The sequence below is a fragment of the Psittacula echo genome (assembly GCF_963264785.1).
Source record: "Psittacula echo genome assembly, chromosome: 3".
Lineage (NCBI taxonomy): Eukaryota > Metazoa > Chordata > Aves > Psittaciformes > Psittacidae > Psittacula > Psittacula echo.
The window spans coordinates 116,663,062-116,687,907 of record NC_137736.1 but is presented as its reverse complement, the minus strand read 5'-3'; the positions used below and the strand labels follow the sequence as shown (position 1 = coordinate 116,687,907).

At 43.8% G+C, this 24,846-nt stretch overlaps 1 protein-coding gene across 2 annotated transcripts; it reads left to right on the top strand.

Annotated features, from left to right (window-relative positions):
* Positions 1-218: 218 nt before the first annotated feature.
* Positions 219-22,409, top strand: CEP57 (centrosomal protein 57). Of its 2 annotated transcripts, XM_080614166.1 has the most exons (11): positions 219-341; positions 5,671-5,827; positions 8,518-8,697; positions 8,994-9,115; positions 9,967-10,083; positions 15,937-16,014; positions 17,572-17,676; positions 17,828-17,908; positions 18,252-18,496; positions 19,155-19,299; positions 20,835-22,409. In XM_080614166.1, exons 1-11 carry the CDS (start codon positions 315-317, stop codon positions 21,066-21,068), a joined length of 1,491 nt encoding a protein of 496 aa, XP_080470292.1. In that variant the 5' UTR covers positions 219-314; the 3' UTR covers positions 21,069-22,409. The 2 variants fall into 2 exon arrangements, with proteins under 2 accessions (XP_080470292.1, XP_080470293.1); XM_080614167.1 differs by lacking the exon at positions 9,967-10,083.
* Positions 22,410-24,846: the final 2,437 nt, after the last annotated feature.

The window sequence follows — 24,846 nt, the reverse complement described above, 5'->3', positions numbered from 1 at the left end:
TGACAAAGATCATCCTCTTCCGTCGTCTACACCCCGCGCGTGCGCGGGGTGCGCCGCACACGAATCCCGCGGACGCTCGCTCCTCCTATTTCCCGCCTCCCCACGCAAGCGATTGGTTGAGCAGCGCCCACCTCTCTTCCTATTGGTTATCCTAGGTGTCACTCAAGTTTGAGCCTATGTACGCCGTCCGCTGCTTCCTTTCTATTGGCTGGCCGGGCTGTCAGTCACATGGGACCGGATTGGCGCGGGAGGTGTCGCCGCCGCACTGTGCCGCGCATTAAAGGGGCAGGCACCGGCTTAGTTCTATAGCCAACATGGCGGCGGCGCCTCATCAGCGCACGGTGAGGCGTGGAGGTGGCGTGGGGGATCCCGCAATGTGCCGAGGCCCTCTGGGGCTTGCGGCGCTGCGGCCCCGTGGCCTTCGGCCGCGCTCTGGCTCGCCGGCAGCCGCGGTGTGGGGAAGGGCGGGTGGTGCGGCCGCGGGGCAGGGGCGGTGTGGGGCCGTGGCCTGGCCGCCCTGGAGTGCGGTGGGAGCTGCTGTCTCCTTTAAAGGAGAGATGGGGGGGTGTGTGTGTGTGTGTGTGTGTATATATATATATACACATACAAGCCCATCGTGTATGCACGTGTGTTTTGTAGAAGCGACTCAAAAGGCTAAAGATTCTTTGTTATTTAAGCTTTCCCTCTTATTGCCCCCGTGCCAGTGTCTGGATAATATATTCGTAAGCGGATGGGAATAAAACGTTGTAATTCGGTTTATTTTCGGAAATAATTTGGGGTCATGACGCTGAAAACGCCTGTTCCGTAGCCAGGTGAGGCTCCAACAATTGATTGTGTCATTGCAGGTCAGTCGGGCTAGGACAGCAGCCCTTGCTTCCTTCTGGATTGCTGGTAGGGATGTAGCCTCTGGTTGTTTCCATGTGTGAGATAAAAACTTCGCCTTCAACTGAGGTGTAATTCTGGTGTGTACCTGTGTCCATAGGGGCGGTGGGGGCACCTGGCAGCTTTGGAGATAACATGGGGGCCAGTTCCCTCATTCACGTTTGTCTCAAAGTGATGAGCATGGAGAAGGAGCAGGACCCATGGCTCTGCTGGTGTTACAAAGAGCCAGGGGCTTGGCTGTGTTTGATGTGGTTTGTTTTGTCAATAGCTGTGTCTATGATTTAGAGGAGTAGAGATGGTGACTAGGGTGCAGCATGATGGTCTCATAAGGACTTATGATTTGGGGTCTCACCAGCTGCATGGCGAGCACCCAGCTTGGTGTTTTCGCTTTGGAAAGCTGTTTCCTTTGCAGTATGGTCTCATATTTGCACTTGTGCCAGCGAGTGTGGGGACAGATTAATTTGAGGACTTCTGTATCCTTCCAAACAGGTATTTTTTCTGGCGTGCACAGAGAAGTATGTCAGAAAGCTAGGTTTGGTCTTAAGGAGATGAATATAGGCTGTTTAGTTGGTAACTAAAACATTTGGGGAGGGGGTGAGGGACCAAAACAAAGCAAAATTGCTCTGCTGAAGACTTACTGTAAGTGATGGGGAAAAGGGGAAAAAAGCAACCTTTACACTTTCTGAACTTTGAAAATAGCTGTCTTCAATACATCTGATGTGCTGTAGAAGAAACTTGACAAAAAATACTGTATCGTGCCAGCATTTTTCCCCATTAGATGTAATGACCAAGTTTACTTTTAGATGTTTGCTTTTAACTAGGGTTATTACTTAAATTTAGACCACTCCTGACTCAGCCTGTATCAGGGAGGCACAGGCAGCACTGAAGTTGGCCTCTGGGTGATAGGAGTTGTTCTTTCTTCCCCACTCTCCCTGCAGTAGCGTAGTACTGAGCCACAAGGGCAGGCTGCTGGGGTTGTGCCTCCAAAATGGCTATTTAAAGTTTTAATAACTGCATACTTGGATATGTATGCTCATTGAACTGAATACCTGGCTATTCTGGGGTGTTTTTCCCAGTCCCTACATAATTTTGCCCTGTTTCTGCCCCCTTCTTTAATTTCTCTTAACTGAGTGTGAGCACTACTGTGTGTCACTTAGGGTATTACCGAGCATTTTTTTTACCTGTAGGTGTTCTGTTTCTTTTCTGAGCCCCCATATAAAAACATGCAGTGGCACCCACTCTAATTTAGTCCTTTTTCCCAGTGCCAAAGGTGCCAACTTGGTGCCCTTGTGCTTTCTTGCTGCGCTTACTGCTCAAGAGGCTTCCTGCACTTTTCTGCCTCGTTGGCTCTACAGTCTGTTTATAAATAATTGTTACTTTTACTGATCATTGTATATGATAGCTAGAAAAACAAATTCATCATTTTCCTTCTCCTTACTGAAACATCAAGTTTTCTGAATAGCTTTTCCATGCCATGCTGTATTTCTTTGTTGCATCAGAGAAGGTAACAGCATCCTCATGGGTCATTTTTACCACCTGCACAAGTTGTTTGGTTTGCAAAGTGTCCCTCTGCCCCAAGCTGCTGATTATGTCAATGATACGAGATTAGGTTTTTTTCCCCCCTCACTGTGGTTTAGTCCTCAGGAGCTCTGTGAGGCCACCGTGTGCTACTGGCGTGTTAAGCTATTACTGCTCTGTGGTTTTTAATGCTTCCTTCTGCATGCTTCAGTAGGCAGGGGATACCCAATGGTAGCAGCAGTGAATTTTGGAAGGTCACGTCTTCAGACCTGTAAGGATTAAATGTGCTCAGCTCACTCCTGTTAACTGCGCACTGGTGCACTTAACTCCTGTGGGACTGCTGAGCTCCTTTGGTTGCTATTCTGAGGCTTAAGGAAGGAAAGACTATAGGGAGTATAGGGAAGAGTGATTAGTTAGCAAACATGGCCTAGCTGTTTCAGAACAAATATAGAGAGTTCCGTGGTTTTCATATGGTGGTTTGGTTTTACTACATTTCAGGATTTTCCTGAGCATCACAGCATGATGCTTCCTATGAGAATTTCCAAGAGCAGAAACAGACTAAAATAATTCTTTATGATCGGAGAGAAATCAAGGAGAAGAACAAGGAATTGGTGTGATGTTTGAGTCTGGGATCTGTGCTGGGAGATTGCTTGATGCTGTTCTATAAACTTCCTCAGATTTTTCACTGGGGTTATTTAGAAGTCACTATTTGTGAAACAATATAAATCTCTCTTTTACTTACATGGGAAATACACCTGGTAGCAAGTGGTTGTTTAGACTGAAGTGAGGAATGATTGCCTATGAAACAGACAATATTTTAGCATAATTTTTGCAGTATTTATGTCAAGCAGGTATCTATAACAGCTATTACACTATCCAAATCGGTGCCTGTTCACTGCCTCTGGGTGAAATTTAGAAGTCATGCAACTAGTGGAAAGTCTGTGTTTGTTTTGCTTTGTGGAACTTGATGCTCAGGTAAAAACAAACATCTCCTGTTGTTTGGATTTCTTATGTAGTTATTTTTAATTGACAGACAGGATTTTACAGGTGAAACATAAAGACACTGAGGAAAGCTGTGATTCTGACAGCCCTGCTTGCATTTCAAACTGATTCCCCTTTTCTCTGTTTCATGGGGTACCTTTGATTGAATCAATGGCAGAGAGTATATTGATATTTGAATCAGTAGGTACTGGCATTTGGATTGCTGAGGCTTATGTTGCTTCTGTTACTCTGTTGCCTGCTGCACAAAGGACTGTTTTGCTCAGTTCATTTTTACGTTGTTATTTGGTCTTTTATTCTGTGTTCTTCAATTCAACAGTGAATCATAGAATGGTTTGGGTTGGAAAGGACCTTAAGATCATCCAGTTCCGACCCTCCTGTCACGGGCAAGGATGCCTCACACTAGACCATGTCACCCAAGGCTCTGTCCAACCTGGCTTTGAACACTGCTGGGATGGACCAATTTACCCCTTATTTGAGCAACCTGTTCCAGTGCCTCACCACCTTCATTGAACTTCTTCCTTATATCTAACCTGAGCTCCCCCTGGTTTAAGTTTAAACCTTGTTCTGTCACTACAGTCCCTGATGAAGAGTCTAGCATCCTTGTAACACTGATGGTATTTTTGCAGGGGTGAGGTTTAGGTCTTCATGTTAACACATCAGAGGCTTCACTTTGGTTTTAAATCCACATATTCTAATTAGAGCAATGTGGCCGCTGAGCGTAAACCAGTGTGTTCAAAAACCTGTTCAAAATATTGTTATTAATATGTCTTTAATTAGGGATTAGTGTTTTAATTGGCTTTCTGTGGTAGCAAAAGTTCTTGTGCAAATGCAGTTATTCCAAGAAAAGCAAAAATATGTTGTGTAGGAAAATGTTATGAACACAAACCAAAAGCATTTGTAGAACTGTGCTTAGAAACAGTGATTGACACATTCAGACTATTCCATGTGCTAGTTTTCTTGCCCACAATGAATCACTTAATTTATAACAGGAAATCAGCTTTGTGTAGGCTTTAAATAACTTAGACATTTCCTTAATTCTTCCTGCTGTATTAGTTTTCTTCCTCATAATGCATTTGGGGCTGTTGTTTAATTTCCTATGAGATATTTACATAAATATTTATGTATTTTAACTTAGGTCACAATATGCTCCCGATAATTTGTGTTTGTGAAAGCTTAAGGAAACCCCACCAAGATCAGCAAGTGCTCAGTTGACATAGTAACGTGAAGGCATTGTGGAAAGCTGTAGGAGCATTGCATCTGCCTCTAGCTCACTTCTCTCTTAGGTTACCTTCAAATCCTGTGATCAAGATATTTAGTGGTGGGTACATTGAGAGAAATTACTCTTGAGAAATTACTTGCATGATAAAAACAAGCATTCGTATTTTCTTTAATTGATATACACAAATCAGAGAGCTTAGGCCAGGTAGCCAGGTTTGGATTCAACCATAAAGGCAGTATGTGAAGTGCTGTGGTCATTTTGTTTAAAAGAGCCTTGGTAGAACATACAAAACACGGTAAATATTTGGGCTTTTGGTGTAGACACTGGGTAATGCGTGGTCTTTATGGCTGTGTTTTTGAGCACAGCCTCAAGCTGATCTAACAGCACATTGCTGCTCAGAGACAGAGGTACCTTCCTGGCTGTGGTCTGCTGCTGCTTTTCTTATGCTGATACCACTAATCAGGTATAGCATAAAGTCATCCAGATGTGTCTGCTGGTGAGCCTCAGTCTATGCATGGAAGGATAGGAAAGGTGAATTGAAGGCAGTGGAAAAGAGAGGTTGGAACTATACAGCTGGGAGGGTGAGGTGAGGAGAGAGTGTGTCCTCTGCCCCAGCTACAGGCAGTGAGCTATTAAGCTGGATGGGTGGATGTAGAAATGTGGTGTGGTTCTGACTGTGCTTCATTAGCTTTGGCCACCTTAGTACAGTGTCTTGTGTGCAGTAAGTGCAACCTGTAGTTAAGGAGGTAGCTATTTTCCAACTGACTGTGTATTACCTTCTCACAATAAGCAAGACAGTATAAGTAGAAAACAGAAGTGGAAATCAGAAAATAGGATGGAAAATACATTTTCCTTCTGATACTATTTTTAGTGGAGGGGAGTTGGATGTAAAAATGACACAGCCTAAGGCTGTAGGGAAGGAAATGCAGCTTTTGAGGTATTAGTGCCCTGCAGCAATACTTCTACACATCATCTGGTCAGATTCCATTCTTTTGTTGTTGTGACAGAGAAACAAATGTGATGAGTAACAGCTTTGTTTTCTTTTACAGGATGATCTGCATGAAACCCATAACTCTGTGTCAGCCACAGATGGGCTCTCTGCAACTTCATTTATAGAATACCCAAAACACAAGCCATTTATTAATTCAGATCTGCTGCGCTCCCCATGGAAACCAGTAATTCCATATCCTGAAAGCAACAGCAGAGGTAATAGTTCAGAAAAGTTGTTTTCTTAGCTATTTCCAAATGAGGTGGTGAAATACTGTGTGCCCATACCTACAAAGGCTGCCGTCTTTTATCCTTTCATCACTTCCCACTGGTGTGCAGGTCACCTGTTCTGTAGGTCCTTTACACTTCTTATTTGAAGAATACCCAATGAAAAAGGTCATGGAGCTGGAGAAAAGTGTTCTTCTTCAGTAGAGAGCTGTAAAGTTGGCTAAGTAGTTTGTGAAACTGTCCTGACATGTTTCTTTGTCCCTTCTTCAGCCCTACCTCTCCTTCCATCTTCCCTCTCCTGAGATCACAGCGGAGTTTGACATAAGGAAACATTAGTCCCCATAATGGTTTGGAGCAAAGGAAGAGGCTTGGCCCTGTTGAAATGGGAAAGCTTGTGATGGACAAGGAGTGTAGCAAGAATACTTATGGTGTCGGCAAAGGCTTAAGAGATACAGAAGGGAATTCAGTATAGAACTGACAGCTCACAACACCAAAAAAGGAAGTGATTTTATTCCCCCTTGCTCTTCCTTGTTTCTTCCTTCTTTCTAGGCTTCTCCTTTTCCATTCTTTCCCATTCTGCTTCTGGTGTTCATCTCTTCGTCTTGACTGACCTGACATGAACAAAACCATTCTAGGTTAGTTTTCTGCAGTTTGACTGAACTGTCTTGTCATGCAGTGAGGCATCCTCCAAAGCTGCCTGGGGTAAGGAATGGGGGCAGCATGGGAAGCTGGGAGGATAGAGCAGGACTGATCCTTTGGTGTGAGCTGTTTGGCTCAAGATCATTGCAAAAATAGTGCTTTTGGGTCTGGAGTTGCATTCAGGCTGAAGGGTGTGAGAAACTTGATGTTTTTTTTCTTGTAAGGAAAAATGTGAGAAAGAATCACAGAATGGTTAGGGTTGGAAAGGACTTTAAGGTCATCTAATTCCAACCCCCTTGCCATGGACAGGGAAGCCTCACACTAAACCATGCCACCTGAGGCTCTGTCCAACCTGGCCTTGAACACTGCCAGGGATGGAGCATGCACAACTTCCCTGGGCAACCCATTCCAGTGCCTCACCACTCTCACAGTAAAGAACTTCTTCCTTATATCTAACCTGAACTTCCCGTTTCAGCTTGAACCTGTCCTATCGCTACAGGCCCTGATGAAGGTCCCTCTCCAGCATCCTTATAGGCTCCCTTCACATATTGGAAGGCTGCTATGAGGTGCCCACTAATAAAAAATCATATCGAAAAATCCTGATATTCAGTATACTAATTTCTTCTTATTTTGGTTCTTTGTGTTGTGTGTGTGTGTGTCTCAGCATGCATTACTTGCTTTTAATACTCTTAATAAGGATGACTGAATGTTAGTTGGTATGCTGTTGGGTTAAACTTTTATCCATTGCTTGAATTGCTTCTTTGCTGTATTTTGTTAGTCATTACTGTAAATACACAGAGATTTCGGTTTAGCTCCAAGTATAATAGCAACAAAGCTTTTCATAGTTTCAGCTATGCTTATTTCAGCTGAATCCTGATAACAGTAATATAGATAAAGAATAGGGTAAAGCTGGTGACTGATTTTGCCAACAGGGCCAAGTTACCAATATCTTTCCCCTTACCTGACTGCTGTCACCCATTTATTACTTAGCAGGTACCTTAAAGCAGGTAGTCTATTGATGTGATACTCTAAGGTGCTATTCTCCATTTCAAGATTGGATGAGTTTTTACTCTGGAAAACTCATTCCGATAATTATTTTTCCTTTATTTTTTCAATCTGTTGCTCAAACGAACACACACTCCCAACTTTTCTTGTGCTCATGTGTGATAAAGGTGATATCTTTTCTCAAGTGGGTTTAAGCACAAAGAAGTGAGCTAATGTGACCTTGCAGATTAGTCAGCTATATGAGCTGTCCATACAGATGTTCCTGTGTTTCACTTTGCCAGAACTATGTAGGGGAAAGGCCTTACTTTTTATGGTTCCTTTGCAGAATTAAACAATACAGCTAAGAGATGTAATACATCAGATTACCAGCAGATGGTCTAATTGCAGGGTGATGGCAGCTTTATTACAACTGCCTTTCTTTTTGTGGTGATGAATATATGAAGGTTTTGTTGGGTAATTGATAAAGCAGGGAATGGAACAGAAAGAGGAGTTGTTCAGCACAAAAGAGATGCATGTCTTGAGGAGGAGGGGAGCACAAGTGCAGAAACAGAGCCAAAAAGAGCTGCCACTTAGGCTGTAAAAATGTTTATTCTGATAGCTAAGCTTTAGTCTGCCCTGTGCTTGGTCATGGGATCGTTGTGTTTGTGTATTTGTTGTGCTAGTTTGCATTTGTATAGGAATGACAGTATAGAAAACTGCCACTTTTTTAGCTATTTAGTTGTGACCTTTCATTTCCTTTTGATAATGTCAGAAGCTGCACTGAATCTACAGAATATTTACATGCCTTGTTCTGGGAAATGGGTAAGTCCTAAATGTATCAGATGAAGGTGAGCACCAAGGACATCTATTAGTTTGAGACTAGTTTTAAAATCAGTTCTGGTTTAAAGGGAAGCAATTCCTGGAAGGAGTCTTGGATGATAGTAAGGAACGTTCTGACTTTCTTACATAACATGCTTTTATGAAAGGGTTCCAAGTTCAGTGTTCTCTTGAAGAAGTGATTTAATGGCCTCTAACAAAAGGTGCTTGTTCAATTACAGCAATATTTTCTGCCCTGAGGAATCTCCAGGAAAAAATCCATCGGCTGGAGTTGGAACGGCTTCAGGCGGAGGAGAATGTGAAACACCTCAGCAGGGAAACAGCAGACTACAAAAAAGTCCTGAGTGAACAGATGCAACACAAAGAGCATGACAGGACTGAAGTGACAAAGAAAAATCAAGGTTGTTTGCAAACTTTACACAGATGTGGGTGAAACTTGATGTTTCTCAATGCATAAAAAGTATTTTAACTTACTTTGTTCAGCATCTTTTATTTGGCAATGACACATGGAGTTATGAAGAAATAAGCATGCTTTGTTTTAGGGATTTGCATGCATACAGCAGTTCATTAGGCTTCATCTGTGAGTTTCTTTAGGTTGTGCTTTTGTTTGTTTTGGAATTGTTCTGAAAATAGGGGAAAAAAAAATCCCAGGAACAGGCAGTGCATGATTCACTTTTCTGCCTTCTGTTATCTTCAGAACTGGCTTCTCAGCTGGCAGCTGCCGAGTCTCGGTGCAGCCTTCTAGAGAAACAGCTAGTCTACATGAGGAAGATGATCCAGCATGCAGAAAATGAGAAGTCGCATCTCTTGGAGAAGCAGGTGTGTTTTCAAGATAGCTCAAGGTTAAGTTATAAAAATCGTGAAGTAATGTCATGATTTTTCATAGTTACTGTGATTTTAGTATCAGTGTGGATGTCTCTTTCAGCTGGCCTTTATATACTTAGGTGTGGATAATCTCCCTACTTTAAATTTTCCAGTCTTATCAGGACCCTGGTATTTTCCATGCACCTGTCTCTAAGGCAGAATCCAGCTCTGCTTCTGTTTGCTTCTGCATGATTGGCTTACTACAGTAGCTCATCCTCATCTCTCAGTGTTAAACACATGTGCCACTGGGAGAAAACCTCCCTTTTGTGTTTACATTCTTCTAATCTATGGGAGTTTTCTTTACTTGTACTACTTTTGTTAAACTGGTGCTGAAATCTTGGTTCTGTGGAAATAATAGCAAAATTTCTATTTCCCACTATCAGTAACTGTGGGAGTTGGCCTATACCTAAAATGAGCTTGAATTTTGTTTTATAGGAGCATGCATCATCTGTTCGTTGGCCTCTATGGCTGTCCTGTTTTAGTATTAAATGTTTACTGAAGGGGAAAAAGCATAAGCAAGCTATCTCTAATGGCTGAGCAATGAGGAGGTGTTGTCACATTGTGTTCAGAGGGAGGAAAGGCTTTGCAGAGTTCTCTCATCTGAATCTGGTTGAGTGTCAGCTTCCCAACATGTGTGGACCAGTGATGCAGTTTGCTCGCTGATCGTAGCACCATTGAAACTGCACAGAGGAAGCAGCAGTTCCTACGGACTGTTTATGGGCTTCCTTTGTGCTGCAGACACAAGGCTTACTGCAGATGGTTTTGGTTTATTGTGCTTATAATTGTTTTCCTTTTCTCCCTTCAAGGGTTCGTTGGAGCGAGATCGGCTTCTTGATCAATCACATGTTCAGTCTAAATTGGAAAAGCTGGATATGCTGGAAAAAGAGTACAGCAGGCTTACTAAGATGCAGTCCATAGCAGAGGTCTGTCATTTGTATTGGATACTACATCAGATTGAGCTTGTTTGTTGTAGCCAGCACTTCATAGCTATATGTCTTAGCTATATGTCTAAGCTATTTATCTTAGTCGATGAGGAATGGGTTAGAGACCAGCTGAGCAATCTGGACATCCATCAATCCATGGGTCCAGATGCACCCGCGGGTGCTGAGGGAACTGGCGGAAGTCATTGCTAGACCACTCTCCATCATCTTTACCAAGTCTTGGGAAACGGGAGAGGTGTCTGAGGACTGGAGGAAAGCAAATGTCACTCCAGTCTTCAAAAAGGGCAAGAAGGAGGACCTGGGTAACTATAGACCAGTCAGCCTCACCTCCATCCCTGGGAAAGTGATGGAACACCTTATCCTTGGTGCCATCTTAAGGCATATCAAGGATAAGAGGGTTATGAGGGGCAGTCAGCATGGCTTTGCCGAGGGGAAGTCATGCTTGACCAACCTCATAGCCTTTTATGAGGAAATAACACAGTGGATGGATGATGGCAGAGCGGTGGATGTGGTCTACCTTGACTTCAGCATTTGACACAGTCTCCCACAGCATCATCATAGCTAAACTGAGGAAGTGTGGTCTGGATGATCAGGTAGTGAGGTGGACTGCAAACTGGCTGAAGGACAGAAGCCAGAGAGTTGTAGTCTATGGGGCGGAGTCTAGTTGGAGGCCTGTATCTAGTGGAGTGCCTCAAGGGTCAGTATTGGGACCAGTATTATTTAATATATTCATCAATGATTTAGATGAGGGAATTGAGTGTACTGTCAGCAAGTTTGCTGATGACACTAAGCTGGGAGGAGTGGCTGACACGCCAGAAGGCTGTGCTGCCATCCAGTGGGACCTGGACAGGCTGGAGAGTTGGGCATGGAGTAACTTGATGAAATATAACAAGGGAAAGTGTAGAGTCCTGCATCTGGGCAGGAACAACCCCAGGTTCCAGTATAGGTTGGGGAACGACCTGTTAGAGAGTAGTGTAGGGGAGAGGGACCTGGGGGTCCTAGTGGACAGCAGGATGACCATGAGCCAGCAATGTGCCCTTGTGGCCAAGAAGGCCAATGGCATCCTGGGGTGTATTAGAAGGGGGGTGGTCAGTAGGTCGAGAGAGGTCCTCCTTCCCCTCTACTCTGCCCTGGTGAGACCGCATCTGGAATATTGTGTCCAGTTCTGGGCCCCTCAGTTCAAGAAGGACAGGGACCTGCTGGAGAGAGTCCAGCGCAGGGCGACAAAGATGATTAAGGGAGTGGAACATCTCCCTTATGAGGAAAGGCTGAGGGAGCTGGGTCTCTATAGTTTGGAGAAGAGGAGACTGCGGGGTGACCTTATTAGTGTATATAAATATATGAAGGGGGAGTGTCATGAGGATGGAGCCAGGCTCTTCTCAGTGGCAAACAATGATAGGACAAGGGGTAATGGGTACAAACTGGAACACAAGAGGTTCCACTTAAACTTGAGAAGAAACTTCTTCTCAGTGAGGGTGACGGAACACTGGAACAGGCTGCCCAGGGAGGTTGTGGAGTCTCCTTCTCTGGAGACATTCAAGGCCTGCCTGGACACATTCCTGTGTAACCTCATCTAGGTGTTCCTGCTCCGGCAGGGGGATTGGACTAGATGATCTTTTGAGGTCCCTTCCAATCTCTAACATACTGTGATACTGTGATATGTCAGTGACGCAGCTGAGCAAACCTTTGTGCTGTACAGAAAGATGGCAACTAAACATCTCTTTAAAGCTGAATTGTGAAAACTTGAAGTTAAGGGAAACCTGCATCGCCAGGTAAGCTTTAGGTCACTGCATGCTACAAGAGTTGGAGTTTTCTTGACCCTTGAAGGTATCTATTGATGTTCCTCTTTTGTGGTTAGTTGGTGTCGAGGCATGTAGAACTATAGGCATTCCAACTCCACTCCTGAGTTGCCTGGCGTGCTGGTGAATGCTAGTGGTTATAGTCTGCTCTGACCCAGCTTTGATGTGACTTGTGGGGTTTGCTATGTTTGTGTTTTAGCTACTTGCCCTCCTTCTTAAACACAGTTATTACTAGTTATTTTATTATTACTAGTTACTTTGTATCCAGAATTCCGGAGCTGGGCATTTCCAGGCCTCTCGCACTGGCTGACAATGGGTTTGAACCAGTCTGCCTTCTCAGGATTCCCTGTGAATCAGTAGCTTTTATAAGTTCAGCATGACCGTGTTTGGTCATACTGTTCTGTAGTGGGTTGACCCTGGAGGGACATCAGGTGCCCACCAAACTGCTCTGTCACTGCCCTCAGCTGGACAGGGGAGAGAAAATACAACAGGCTTGTGGGTTGAGATAAGGACAGGTGTAGATATCACTCAGCAATTACTGACATGGGCAAAACAGATTCAATTTAGGGAAATTAATTTATCGCCAATCAAGTCAAAGTAGGATAATGAGAAATAAAACCAAATCTTAGAACACCTTTTTTATGTGCTCAACTTCACACCCAATTTTCTCTGACTCTTCCCCCCCAGCAGCACAGGAGGATGGGGAATGGGGGCTGTGGTCAGTTAATCACACGTTGTCTCTGCTGTGCCTTCTTCCTCAGGGGAAGACTCTTTACACTCTTCCCAGGCTCCAGTGTGGGGTTTTTCTTGGGCTGCAGGTGGAGATCTGCTCCACCATGGACCTCTATGGGCTGCAGAGGCACAGCCTGGCTCACCATGGGGTGCACCATGGACTGCAGGGGAATCTCTGCTCTGGTGCCTGGAGCACCTTTTTTCTTCCTGCACTGACCTCGGTGTCTGTAGGGCTGTTGCTCTCATATTCTCATTCCTCTCTCTGGCTACTGATGCTCTTGCACAGGGACTTTTTCCCCTTCTTAACTATGCTATCCTAGAGGTGCTACCACCATCACTGATGGACTCAGCCTTGGCCAGTGACAGATAAGTCTTGGAGCCAGCTGCATTGGCTCTATAGGACATGGGGAAAGCTTCTCACAGAAGCCACTCCTTTGGCCTTCCCACCTCCACCACCTCCAGCCTTGCCAGGCAAACCCAGTACATCTTTCTGTGTACCATCTGTGGTGTTGGGTTCTGAAGTCTAGCCCATACACCTCTTTCTGCTGCTGTAGAGAGACTGCAAGACTCACAAGCCTGGGAACTGCAGAGCGCTTAACCAGGGAGAGGCTTCTACCTACAAGTTTTTTCCCTGCCTCTCAAAAGGAGCAGATAGTACATGATTAGATAGTGGTGTATCAAAACTGTAGGCTTGCTGCCCTGCACACAAGTCAGATGCTGAAGTAGATGGTGTTTTTCCAAATGTTTGGCAGTGAATCTTTAGCTAGTTGGTTTGCTGCAGGACATTTAGATGCTACAACTATTTCTTGCAAGTCCCTGACCCCAGGCAGCTGTAACAAGCTGTTTAAGATCTTGACACCCCATTGTGGTGAGCTGCAGTTGTGGAGTACAAGTGCCTGCATTGTTTAGTTGGGCTAAACTCTTCCAGAAATGAGTGTCTCTGGGGTTTTGTTCACTGGAAGTAGCAGTGGGTTCCTCCAGGGTCAGTGTTGAAATAACTGGTTCAGAAAGCAGAATTCCTTTCTGAAGGGCTTTTGCCAAGTTTTTTCACTGGTAGTAGCTGGGGTTTGGTGGGGCTGGATGGTTTGTCATCTTGTGCCTGGCTGGTGAAAATCATTTCAGCCTAACAACTTTTTTTCTGGATCAAACTAGATATCTTTGATTCTTTTATAACTTTAGGAATTAGTGGCTGTTACAGTTAAATCTGTTTTAGTGGAATTTGGTATTCATGCAATTTTGAAGCAATTCTAGGAACTGAGATATGGGTTTAGCTGTGACTAAAAGTCATTTTCTTTGATCATTTTGCTGTCTTGAGCACTTTCTGATTGACAGGTTTGTGCTTGCAGGCTATATTCCTATATCAGCATCCGTATGCTGAGTGTTACCTTGTAATCCCAAAAGAGTGACTGTACTGTCTACTCAAAACAGTTGTGTCTGTTGCCTCTTTGATCTCTGCTGTAGTGGTGGCAAGACCACAGGAACATTTCCAAGTTGAATTTGAAGGAATAAATAGATAAGAGAGACTATTTCTATACCAGGTGTGCTGAAATGGATGGGAAGCAGTGAGGTGGCTGCACGTGAGCAAGCAAGGATTTAACTGCCTGTGATTTCAGGCAGTTTGCCAGAGCATAAGTTGTATGTGGGTCTAACGGAGAGTATTTAATCTCTGCAGAGCCACTCGCTGGCCGTGTAAGTATTACCTTCAAGCAGTTTGCCTGTGACAAGGAAGTGAAAAGGAAGCGTGTGAAGTATCACTTGGAGCACTTGCCTCAGAAGCAGTTTCTAGTGTATATTGCAGCTGTAGTTCTGCAGTGCAGCCTCTGGATAGCTGAATGAGAAGATCTGAACATGTCTATGTCTGAAGTTGGAATAAGGGAACAAGGTTGTTCCCTAAAAGCACAATCTGAGCTTTGCTCTCATATGTGACCAGATAACCACAATTTCTGTCTTAAAATCTAAGCTCAGTCTCCCCTCTGTCAGTTTAAAGCCATTCCCCCTTGTATCCCTACAGGCCCTTGTAAAAGGTCCCTCTTGTCAGTCTTCAGTTAAAACAGATCTGTTTCGGTATTACCGTCTTATAAATCCTGTCATGCCTAACAGGTTAAAGGTCTTCATTAGATTCACTACATCAAAATCAACCATTGTCCTGTGTACTGTAGAGGACAGAAGATGATTTTAAGTTACATGGAATAGATCTGATTTGGGAGGGAGGGTGGGGGAAGTCAAATGTGTTCCTTCTGTTCAACAGAAAAAGTTGGTTACTTTATGTAGTGCCTCTGTCCTCAATGTTTTATCCAGGGTTTTGCCTTTTGACACCTCTGTGTAACAGCTGGTTACATGAATCTGGAAGTTACTGCTTAGGTAAAGCAGAATTGAAGTATTTACCAAGCCCAGTGTAGTGAGTTTATTAACAAACAAGCGTACAAATACGCTGTTGCTTTGAGTTGTGTGCTTCTCTGCCTTGACTTTGATTAGTGGCTCTGTGAATGATCAGTCTTTGGGGGAGGAGGAGGGAAGTTGTTTCATGTCCTGGAGCTTTGGATCATTTTCTCATGCCGTTGTATAAAATCAGAAAGTTATTTGATAACTTTCACATTGGGAGCTTAAGTGTATCCTATTTAAACAAGGTTTTCATCTTGCTGGAGGGGTTACAAAGAAGTGTGTGCCTTTCCCTTAGCTCTTTGAAAGAGGCTTTCAAAAGAGTTCTTACATCTTTTTACTGTAAAAAGATGGAATCACTTCAGTTTTACTTAAAGATATCTCAGGGGCATCATAGAAAGTTTCCTCCTTCTTCTTTATTAGAAGATGGCTAGATGTTCCAAAATTCCTTTCTTCTAAGAGCATAAGTTATAGATATCAGCAAAAATACCATTAGTGGTCTAAATAAAGCTTTCCCTCAGCTTATAATGATCCCTGATAGACCTTTCTTAGCCCTTTTGTAGTATGAAATCTTCCAGTATAATGTACACAATACAACCTGTTTTCTAGGTTTTTCTTCGCAACTGAAGAGAAAGCCAGCCTTGTGTGTATTACTCTCCCTTGTAGGCTGCAACTTGTGTTCAGATACCAGTTGTGGAAGTAAAAATAGAAAAATCAATGAGGTTTAAGCCTAAGCACTTGACTGCTGTATTTATACCTATATAGATGAAACGTCAGCCAGCATTCTGATACTGACGTCTTCACTTGGCTTTAAGTCATTAAGTTGAACTTGTACTTTTGCTCAAGCTCTTAGTACTGTAGGCTTCAGGGGGGGAAAGGAATTGTTTCATTAGTAACGCTATTATTTCTATTCACCTTTGACCAGAAAAAAATGAAGGAGCTGGAACAGAAGCTTCAGGAGGAAGAACACGCGAGGAAGCTTGTTCAGGAAAAAGCAGCTGAGGTAAGCAGCAGGAAGTCTCTTTTGTACTGGTGTGTGCTGTAATTAGCACTTCCTTTCCAGCAGCTTTTCAACTAACTTGCTGAAAGGGCCTCCCATAGACAGCATGTTGAAAGCCTTGGGTTAGCTTTCTTGGTTTGGGGTTTATCTGTTTGTTTGTGTTTTCCCTCCTGTCTGAGGTGCTGGGTGTTCTGAAGTCCTTTGAGCCTTTTGGAAACCTTTTTGTAACAGCACCCCTGCACTAAAGCTTGAGTTCTTCAGTTGAAAGAAGCTAGTTGGAAGAGGAGTAGAAATGCAGAATAATTCATGGTTGGGGATATATGAGTATCTCTGCTTTGAATAGATCAAGGTCAACAAGTGTGCTCCCTTGTTTGTAGTTGTAACTAGAAATATTGTAGAAGGAGGCATAAAAGAAGCAATATGCTACTGGTTATGAGCCCATAAGGATGCTGGTCTTCTCCTAACCTTGAAGAGTTCTGTTCATTGCATATTCATCGAATGCTGAAGAATATGTAGTAACCATGTTAGGGTCTAGCATTAATCTTTGCCATGAGTTTTAGGGGGCTGGGAAGGGTGTCTCAAATTCTTAGAGTCATAGAACAGTTCGGGTTGAAGGGACCTTAAAGCTCATCCAGTTCCAACCCCCTGCCACAGGCAAGGACACCTTCCACTAGAGCAGGTTGCTCCAAGCCCTGTCCAACCTGGCCTTGAACACTGCCAGGGATGGGGCAGCCACAGCTTCTCTGGGCACCCTGTGCCAGCACCTCAGCACCCTCACAGAGAAGAATTTCTTCCTAATATCTGGTCTAAATCTCCCCTCTTTCAGTGTAAATCCATTCCCCCTTGTCATGTCCCTGTAAAAAGTCCATCTCCAGACTTCTTGTAGGCCTCCTTAGGGTATTGGAAGGTAGGTGATGATTTCTAAAGCCATGCCATAGCTTCCCCTTGGAAGGAACAGCAAGTGAAGTGTATGGAGCTCACTGCTGACAGTGAGAATCCTGACCTTTTCCAATAGATGGTTTGTTTGGTTTTGGACGTTTTGGGTGGGTTTTTTTTTTTGCTGTTATTTTTGTTGGGGTTTTTTTTGCTGGTTTTTTTGCTGTTTTTTGTTGGTTTTGTGGGTTTTTTTTGGGTGGGAGGTTCTTTGTTTTCTGTTTTGGGGGGTTTTTTAACTGTCAAATTTAATAGAAGGAATAAGTCTATTAACTATATGCCACAGGAGTAACTGAGCAGGATTGGGTGGCTTGAGTTTCCTAATACTTTGTCAAGTGTAAAGCAAAGCTGATGTTTTGGCACTTGCCTGCATGGGAGTAATGCAGTAAGATGAACTCTCTAACTTACTAGGATTAGTGATGAGCAGTGCTACCAGAGGAAGCAGTCTGTTTTAATTGACCTTGAGCTGCAAAAGCATCCTAGAAACCTGCAGCCCTGGCGTTCAGAGAGCCTGTGTTAATTATCACAGACAGCCTGTGATAATACTGTTTTGCAATTCTCAGCTTATTCTGTCTCTGATTATCTGGTAATGTCATTCCAGTAACTCCCCTTACTCCCTCACTTAAGCTTCAGACAGGCCTGGAAACCAACAGGCGACTGATTCAAGCAGCATCACCATTACTTTCTCCAAAAGCAAGAAAGCCTGGGAAGAAAACAAAGCAGCCAGAGAAGGTAACGTGGGGGGATAGAAGGGCAATTACTGAGGAGTTACATAAGCGGGTGTGCATGCAATCAGGATGTAAGTTGCCTTTTTTGTTACAAAACAAAGGGAAAATGAGTTTGCTGTGGTGTCATCTGTAAAACGTTTCTCCTTTCTTTGCAGAAGTGCTCTCTTGCAAGCCACCTCACTGCACAGCCCCATTACAGACTGCGTCTGGGTGATGTGCCTTTTGTAGCTGGGAAGGTGAGTAATCCCTAAGTGGAATGCTCAGGAGCTGCAGCTCCTTCAAGTGGCTTTGGTTTGGAGCACTCCTGACACCCAGTGGTCAGATCGCTTAATGTTCTGTGACTTTTTTCTTCCAGTTTGTCTTCAAAAGGCTTGTTGAATATCAAAAACTTGCTGAACTGGCACCTCCAAAAATGGGTTCTCTCTGCTGCTCGTCAAGCTGTTCTTGTTAGTGCATATTCAGTCAAACAAAAAATGCATTATTGGCTGCAGAAAAAGTCAGTTTTTAAGTGTTCTCAGTTTTATCAAGTAAGTTGCTGACAGTGCTGTATAAAAGAGTCTCTTTTACTTTTCCTTCCAGTCTACCAGTCCCAGTCATTCAGTTGGTGCCAACGTGCAGCATGTCCTACACCTGATGAAACAGCACACGAAAGCTTTGTGTAACAGTCGAGTGGTAAATGATGCTCCACTAGCAAAACCCATCAGTACTGGTCATCCTGCCAGCAAAAGCAGAAAGTCATCCCTGCCAAAGGATTCCTCTTCATCCCAGGAAGAGCTCTCAGAAGTGTTGCTGACTTTACAAGATGAATTTGGACAGATGAGTTTGTGAGTTGGGCGTATTCTCAGTTGCAGATGATGAGTGTAGATGCTGTGTATTTTGCCTTTTGCTTTAAAGTAGGAATGTTCTGCCTGAGAAAGGTGTTAGTTTTAGGAAGTTTGTGGCGTATCATCCCTTTGTTCTACTGGCTGTGGAGCCTGTTGTTTCTCCTTGCACTTAAAGAGAGGTCTGAACTCCATACTTGTGTTTATATGTAGCAGTACTGAATTCATAAGTGGTAGGGGAGAAGTGTGTGTGCCCTTGATGCAATACTTTACTTGTGGCTTTGCTTGTCCTGGTTAACAGAACATGAATTGTTAGCCTACTGCATAACTGCAGTGGATACAGCTACACAGAATAGTAACCGAATGAGTGCTGAGATCATGCCCTCAGGCAGTTATTTGGTCATTTTGAATGTGTGATTTGAAGCTTGAAGCTGCTTATGTTGCTGAGACTTCCTGTTGCAGGAACCTGCCACCAGGATGTGCTGCCGTAATAATGCTACTGACCAACACAACTGTTGTCACTGGTTGGCCATGGCATGTTGAATGTGGCTGGCTGCTGATGCTGTAGTGTCTTTAAAGTGTTATTTCTGAACTGGGGATACAAGCACTAGAAGCCAAGGGGATCTGATACAAGCTTTGTTCTGTGTGAATGCTATGCTAGTGATCACCAGCAGCTGTCAAAGCTTGTCCAGGAAGCCCCAACTGCTGCAGTGAGGGAAGAACTGGAGAGGGAACTTGAGGCACTGGTGGGAAAGATGGAAGCAAAGGCAGACCAAATCAGCAAAGTCCGGAGGCACCGGTTGCAGGTGAGTTGCTCTTGACTGTGTTCGTGCTTCTGCAGAGCTGCTGTCTTGAGGGGATTTTTATGTTGTATCCTAATCTAGCAGCAGTTGAATAAAGCAGAAATAAAGACTGTAGAGCAGCAATGCCTAGCTCTGGCTTTGATGTCCCAAAGTTAGTCTGTGTACTTCCATCTTTGCATCCCAGTATTTCTGCAGAAGTAATCTTTCTGTCTTACTGTGTCATCTTTGTGCTCTCTCTTCATCCTGTCCTGGGCAGAGCTTTCCCATCTCTTCCTTTATTGCATTTTACACTCCCCTCATCCCTTGAATGTTTTAACCGTTCTCCTTTGCTTGGAGTAAATGACCTATTTATGTCCTGGTTTGCACTTTATGAAACCTGAAGGATCTGTTTCATGGAATCATGGAATGGTTTGGGTTAGAAGGGACCTTTAGAGATCATCTGGTTCCAACCCCCTGCCATGGGCAAGGACACCTTTCACTAGAGCAGGTTGCTCAAAGCTCCTTTCAGGATGTTTTGAATAGCATGGCCTGTTCATTCAAAGCCATAAAACCTGTTGATTCCTTATTTTCCCTAATTTTCATTCATTTTAGTGATTTCTTCCAAAGAGCTTAACCTCATGTGTGTAATCTGGTTAAGCTCATGTGAACCAAGATTCACCCTCACTTGATGTAAATTACACACAAAGTATGTACTGGGAGCACTGCTGCTGACATCCAGAATGGATATGCGAAGTGTTTTCAGTTAGAAGCATTACTCACCTTTGATCTCAGGATCTTCAGAGGAACTGTTGCACAGAAACAGATGTGCAGTAGTTCCTGACAGTAATGGGTCTGCATAGACTGAGGCTCCTCACTCAATACTGGTAAAAGGTCTAGGAGCTGGGATTTAGGAAAGTTGCTGCGTGCTGTAACCTAGGAGAAGGGAGTACCACTCCTTGAGGAGAAGAGCTCAAGGAGCCACCACTTTGCAGTTTGAGAGCATGAATGTCTGTACCTTAAACTGTCCAGTTCCCTGTTCAGGCTTCAGCCAGTTCAGTCTTTGCTGCTGAATACTGAGTGTCACAAGTTGTGATCCCTGGTGCTGTGTGGATACGAGCTCTCCACCTCAGCAGTTAGGATATTCTTTTAAAGCTACATCTCTGATAGTAACTAGCTATTGAAATCACTTGTATGTATGTAGAAAAACTTGTTTTCTGTTTGTTTTTAAAAATCACTGGATGGCAGCAGTGAGAAACCAACTTTTTGTTGTATATAACTTTTTCTATTATCCGTAATAAAGATGTTCCTCCATAATGAACTTGTTTTTAAAGAGAGAACCTAGAGTTCAGAGACACAGAGCTGAACCCAGTTCTAAAGATGGGAATATAGCAATGCTGTGTAAGGAAAATAAAGTACTCATGACTCAGGGTGACTGGAAGCATCCATCTGCTGAGCTGGGTGAGATAAGCAGTGGGATATTGCAGCTGTCTGGAAGAATTGCTCAACATAAACTGAAACAAGGTCACTGCTTAATGTTTTTCTTTGGGATTCTCTTTCAGCTTGAGAGACTTAAGAGGGAATGCAAGTCCAGAAAGACTTCTGCTAAACAAGGAAAAGACAGGTTCCCTGTTAGTGAGGTTAAAGTAACAACTACAGTAACCACAAAAGGCAAGAATGCTGGTCCCATCAAAGTGAAACCTGGAGAGAAGAGTCGGAAGAACCTTCAGCTGCTGAGAGACATGCAGACCATACAGACTTCACTACAGAAAGATGATATCAGCTGGGACTACTGACTGTTCTGCAGGAGAGATTCTTGAGCCTTCTCTGTCAAACCTTCTCACATTCTGGATATAAAGCAGCTGCCTTTCTTGCTGTGTAAAAGAGACTACTGTATGCTAAGTGCACTTTTGAAACCCTTAACTCTCCATCCCTGAGTTTGATGTATGTATCATGGTCTAGCTTAAATCACAGTCCATTTTTAAGGTACCAAGCCACTGAATCTAACCGTAGGTCTCCACCAGTTCCCTTCATGCTGTGGTTCCAGCAGTCCCTACACTTACAGCACACCAAGCACTGCACATTTATGTAGGTTGGGGTGTGAGAAATGCCAGGTGTGACTTCATGCTATGATCCGACTGTGCAGTGAGAAGCTTCTCAAGATGCATCTTGTTGGAAAACGATGCTGTGACCTTGAGCCCTAAGGGCTTTTGCCAACTCTTTTCTGCAGGCACCTCAAATGCCGAGTTACTGAAACTCTGAGTGTGTAAGGGAGAACAGGCAAACTCTTCTGAAGGTGTTCTGTGGAGCTCTACTCTAAAAGCTTTCCTAAGTTCATGTTCTGCTGTGTTGCATTAGTAAGCGTTAATGGCAATGAATGTCGGAGTACTCGGAAGAGGAGCAAAGTAACTCTATTTTACTTAATGATTGAGTCCTTTTCAAGTCTGAAGAGAGAATTTTTTTTACATGAATGCTTCTTTAAAGCTATAGGATAGGGGATAATATCCTGTCTCCTTGTTCACAGCTTTGGGTGGTAAAGGAGCAAGATAAACCACAAGTGTTTTAAACTGCAAGTGCCTCAATCATGCCATTCAGCCCTGGCATCTTGCTTTTAACCTGAACTATGTACTTTGAGCTATCTGCTCTGGTAGTGGTGCAAGTAGTTTTGCACTGACTTGCACAGCTGAGTGAATGTTATTTATTATGTTAATAATTTAAAGAATTTCCTATTAATGGAATGTAACAAGACCCAGGTTACCCATTTATACATTTGACAGATAATAAAGCCAGCTTGCCTGTTGAATGAGTTGTGGGAACGCTGCACTTCCCTCTACCATAGTGTTTGCTGCAGCACTGTGCCCCATGCAGTGTGCTCTGTGATGTATGGTCAGGGTGGTGAATATGAGCTGCTGCCAAGCTGCAGGTAAGGTGAGGGTCAGAGTTGTCCATCTTTTCTTGTAGCTGAACAGCCTGGGAACTGTGCGGGGTCAATGCAGACACGAGGGAGTGGAGCTTTAATGACACAAGGTTTTTGCTGTGAAGGGAGAAGGCGGCTGTTAACCAGGCCTGGAGCCACCCCCCTTAACTTCATTTATGTCAGAGACTTGGGCTCCATGCCACTGGAGTAACCATTTGGAGAAGAGCAGTTCACCCTGGAGGGGCTGAAAAAGCCAGGGTTGAAACTACACTAATTTTGCTTGGGAAGGACCTCTCAGGATCAGAGTGCTCAGACATGGGCTAACTTCAGCATGACCTCAGGCTGCCCTCATGCAGCTCCTTACTTATGGAGGGCTTTGGAGGTATTTTGGACTCCATATGCCCAAGTTGGAATTAAACCTACCAGGGCTGAGAGCATCAAGGCACTGAGCTGATCCCAAATCATCCCAATGAATTTGGACTTAATGTGAATTACTTACATAGAAAAATGTGGATCGTTTTACAGAGCAGTCACTGTGCAAATGCACTTGTGAAGTGCAGAAATGGTTTGATTACTTACTGTTATTTTTGTCATACTGAGCACTGTGTCTCTGTTACTACTGGTCTGCACGGAAGAGAAACTTGTCCAAAGCTGAGTTTTGTTTTCCTGTTGTTCTGAATTTGAGTTTGCTCATGAGCATTGTGCAAGAGCATCTACAGAAGAGTGAGAGATCTGGATTTGACAAACTATATTTTCAGTGCTATTTTATTCATCCATGTCATTTGGAGAACCACACAGTTGAAAACAAGAGCACAGGAACTTTACCCACTTATCCATTTTTATTAGTGTTAAGGAATCCAAACAGCCTTCATTAAGAAACAAAATATACACACACAGTCAGTTTGCTAATACAGAATAATGTTCTGAACCATCTTATGTAGTGATTGTACATACAAACAGATCCTGCCCTATACCCTTACAACACATCCAAGTCCTCCAGAAGCTCTCTTGTGTGGATTCTTTGCACTATAGAACAGTAACATACATCCCAGGCCACCCCATAACAAGTGCAGTGATCCATACAGCCTGTGATTCCTCCTGTCAGAAGGTGGCTGTGGATTTCTCTGTAAGCACTGAGACACTGATTGCAGTAGAGCAGATGGCAATGGAGACTGAAGGGGAATGACTGTTCTGCTTTCAAAGGAATGTGGCTTTTTCTTAATGTAAGTTGCTCTGCTCTTGTACTCCCTCAGAAAATACTTCCTGTTGTGGAAGAGAAGCTGAGTGAAGCAACATGGTAATGGGTGTATTAAACTGGTGAGCACAATGTGGGATCCTGTCATGAAAGAGCCACGCAGGAACCCAGACCAAGCAATGCCCCTCAGCCTGGAGATGAGAATCAGGCTGGAGTAAAGATCCTCACACATACGTAACTCCCTTTGCTGTCAGATACATCTTCTACAACCTTGTACTCACCTGTTTGAAAGATCAATGGGGCAGGCATGGTTTCACCTACTTGGTGTTTATCTCCACCTCTACAGTAAACTTATGTATTAAAAATGAATCTGGACTTAAAAGTGTAGTCAGGTGCCACTAACTCTTGAAGTACACTATGAGGAAAGAGACCTCAACCTAGGGCTAAGAAACTGGCTGTTTGTTCTGAATAAATAGCAGTTGCAATGCAGGCAGAAAGGCTTCTTTGGTTGATGCACAGTTGCTTCCATTAGTTTAGTTAACAAAACACTGAAACACCTTAAGTATGCCACTGTGATCCTCCACAGAAGCATTAAAAGCACTAATTCGGCTTAAGAGGAATGAAATGACTGATCCCAGCAGCTCACACATGCCCCTCGGTGTTCCACTACCTTCCCCCTGTGAGGCTGAGGCACTGAAGAACAGAGGAGCTGCAGAAACCCTGGGGGAGTCATGCTCTGCTCCCCCTCTGACAGAGAGGGGCTGAAGTTGCATCCTGCACATCCAGTGTAAACCATAAACAAGACTCTACGTTGCAGAGATGGAAGTAAGCTTTGTCCTGTAGATTGCTCCTCTACCACCGTGCCCTATTGGTAGAAGCTGCCATTTCTTCAGATAAGGCATCATTTACATGGCTTCCTATGGTCCAGCTCAAACTGAAGGGAAAAGCAAGAAGGTGATATGTTCCAGCGGCTGTCACTGCTTGTCTCTGTTGGCAAATGCTCTCATGAGCACTGCTGTGCAGGCACTAACACTGGAGGGTTCCTTACTTCATGGCTGTTTTCTAGGCTGCAATAGAGTCAGAGCTGCTATTTCCTTTTAGCAAAGGGGAGAGTTTCCAAACTTCTGAGTGGATGTTCTTCCTCCACTGTACTTCATCCTAGCGCACAGTCTCTCTTCAAAGTGATTTCCACATAAGTGAACAAAGACCAAGCTCTAGGTTTCTTTTAGGTGGCAAGTGCAATGACCTTGTATTATCATCTAGCCACTGAGGTTAATTGCATAGGGGGCCTTGTTTGTTTCTTTTTGCTTAAGCTTCCTCTAGTGCTACAGTACTAATAAATTACCCTGGAGAGAAATAAATAAATAGGTTGGCATCTCCCAGACACCACACTGGAAACCAGAGGGGCTCAGAAACGCTGCCCCTGTGGTCTGGGGAAGGTACTTGGCACAAATAGTCCCTA

What these genes read in the sequence shown, in the direction of transcription:
- CEP57 (XM_080614166.1), top strand. Translation starts at nt 315, where the DNA reads ATGGCGGCGGCGCCTCATCAGCGCACG. An exon ending in AAACAAAGCAGCCAGAGAAG is followed by an intron (nt 17,677 to 17,827) that starts GTAACGTGGGGG and finishes CTTTCTTTGCAG; the next exon opens with AAGTGCTCTCTTGCAAGCCA. An exon ending in GAATTTGGACAGATGAGTTT is followed by an intron (nt 18,497 to 19,154) that starts GTGAGTTGGGCG and finishes ATGCTATGCTAG; the next exon opens with TGATCACCAGCAGCTGTCAA.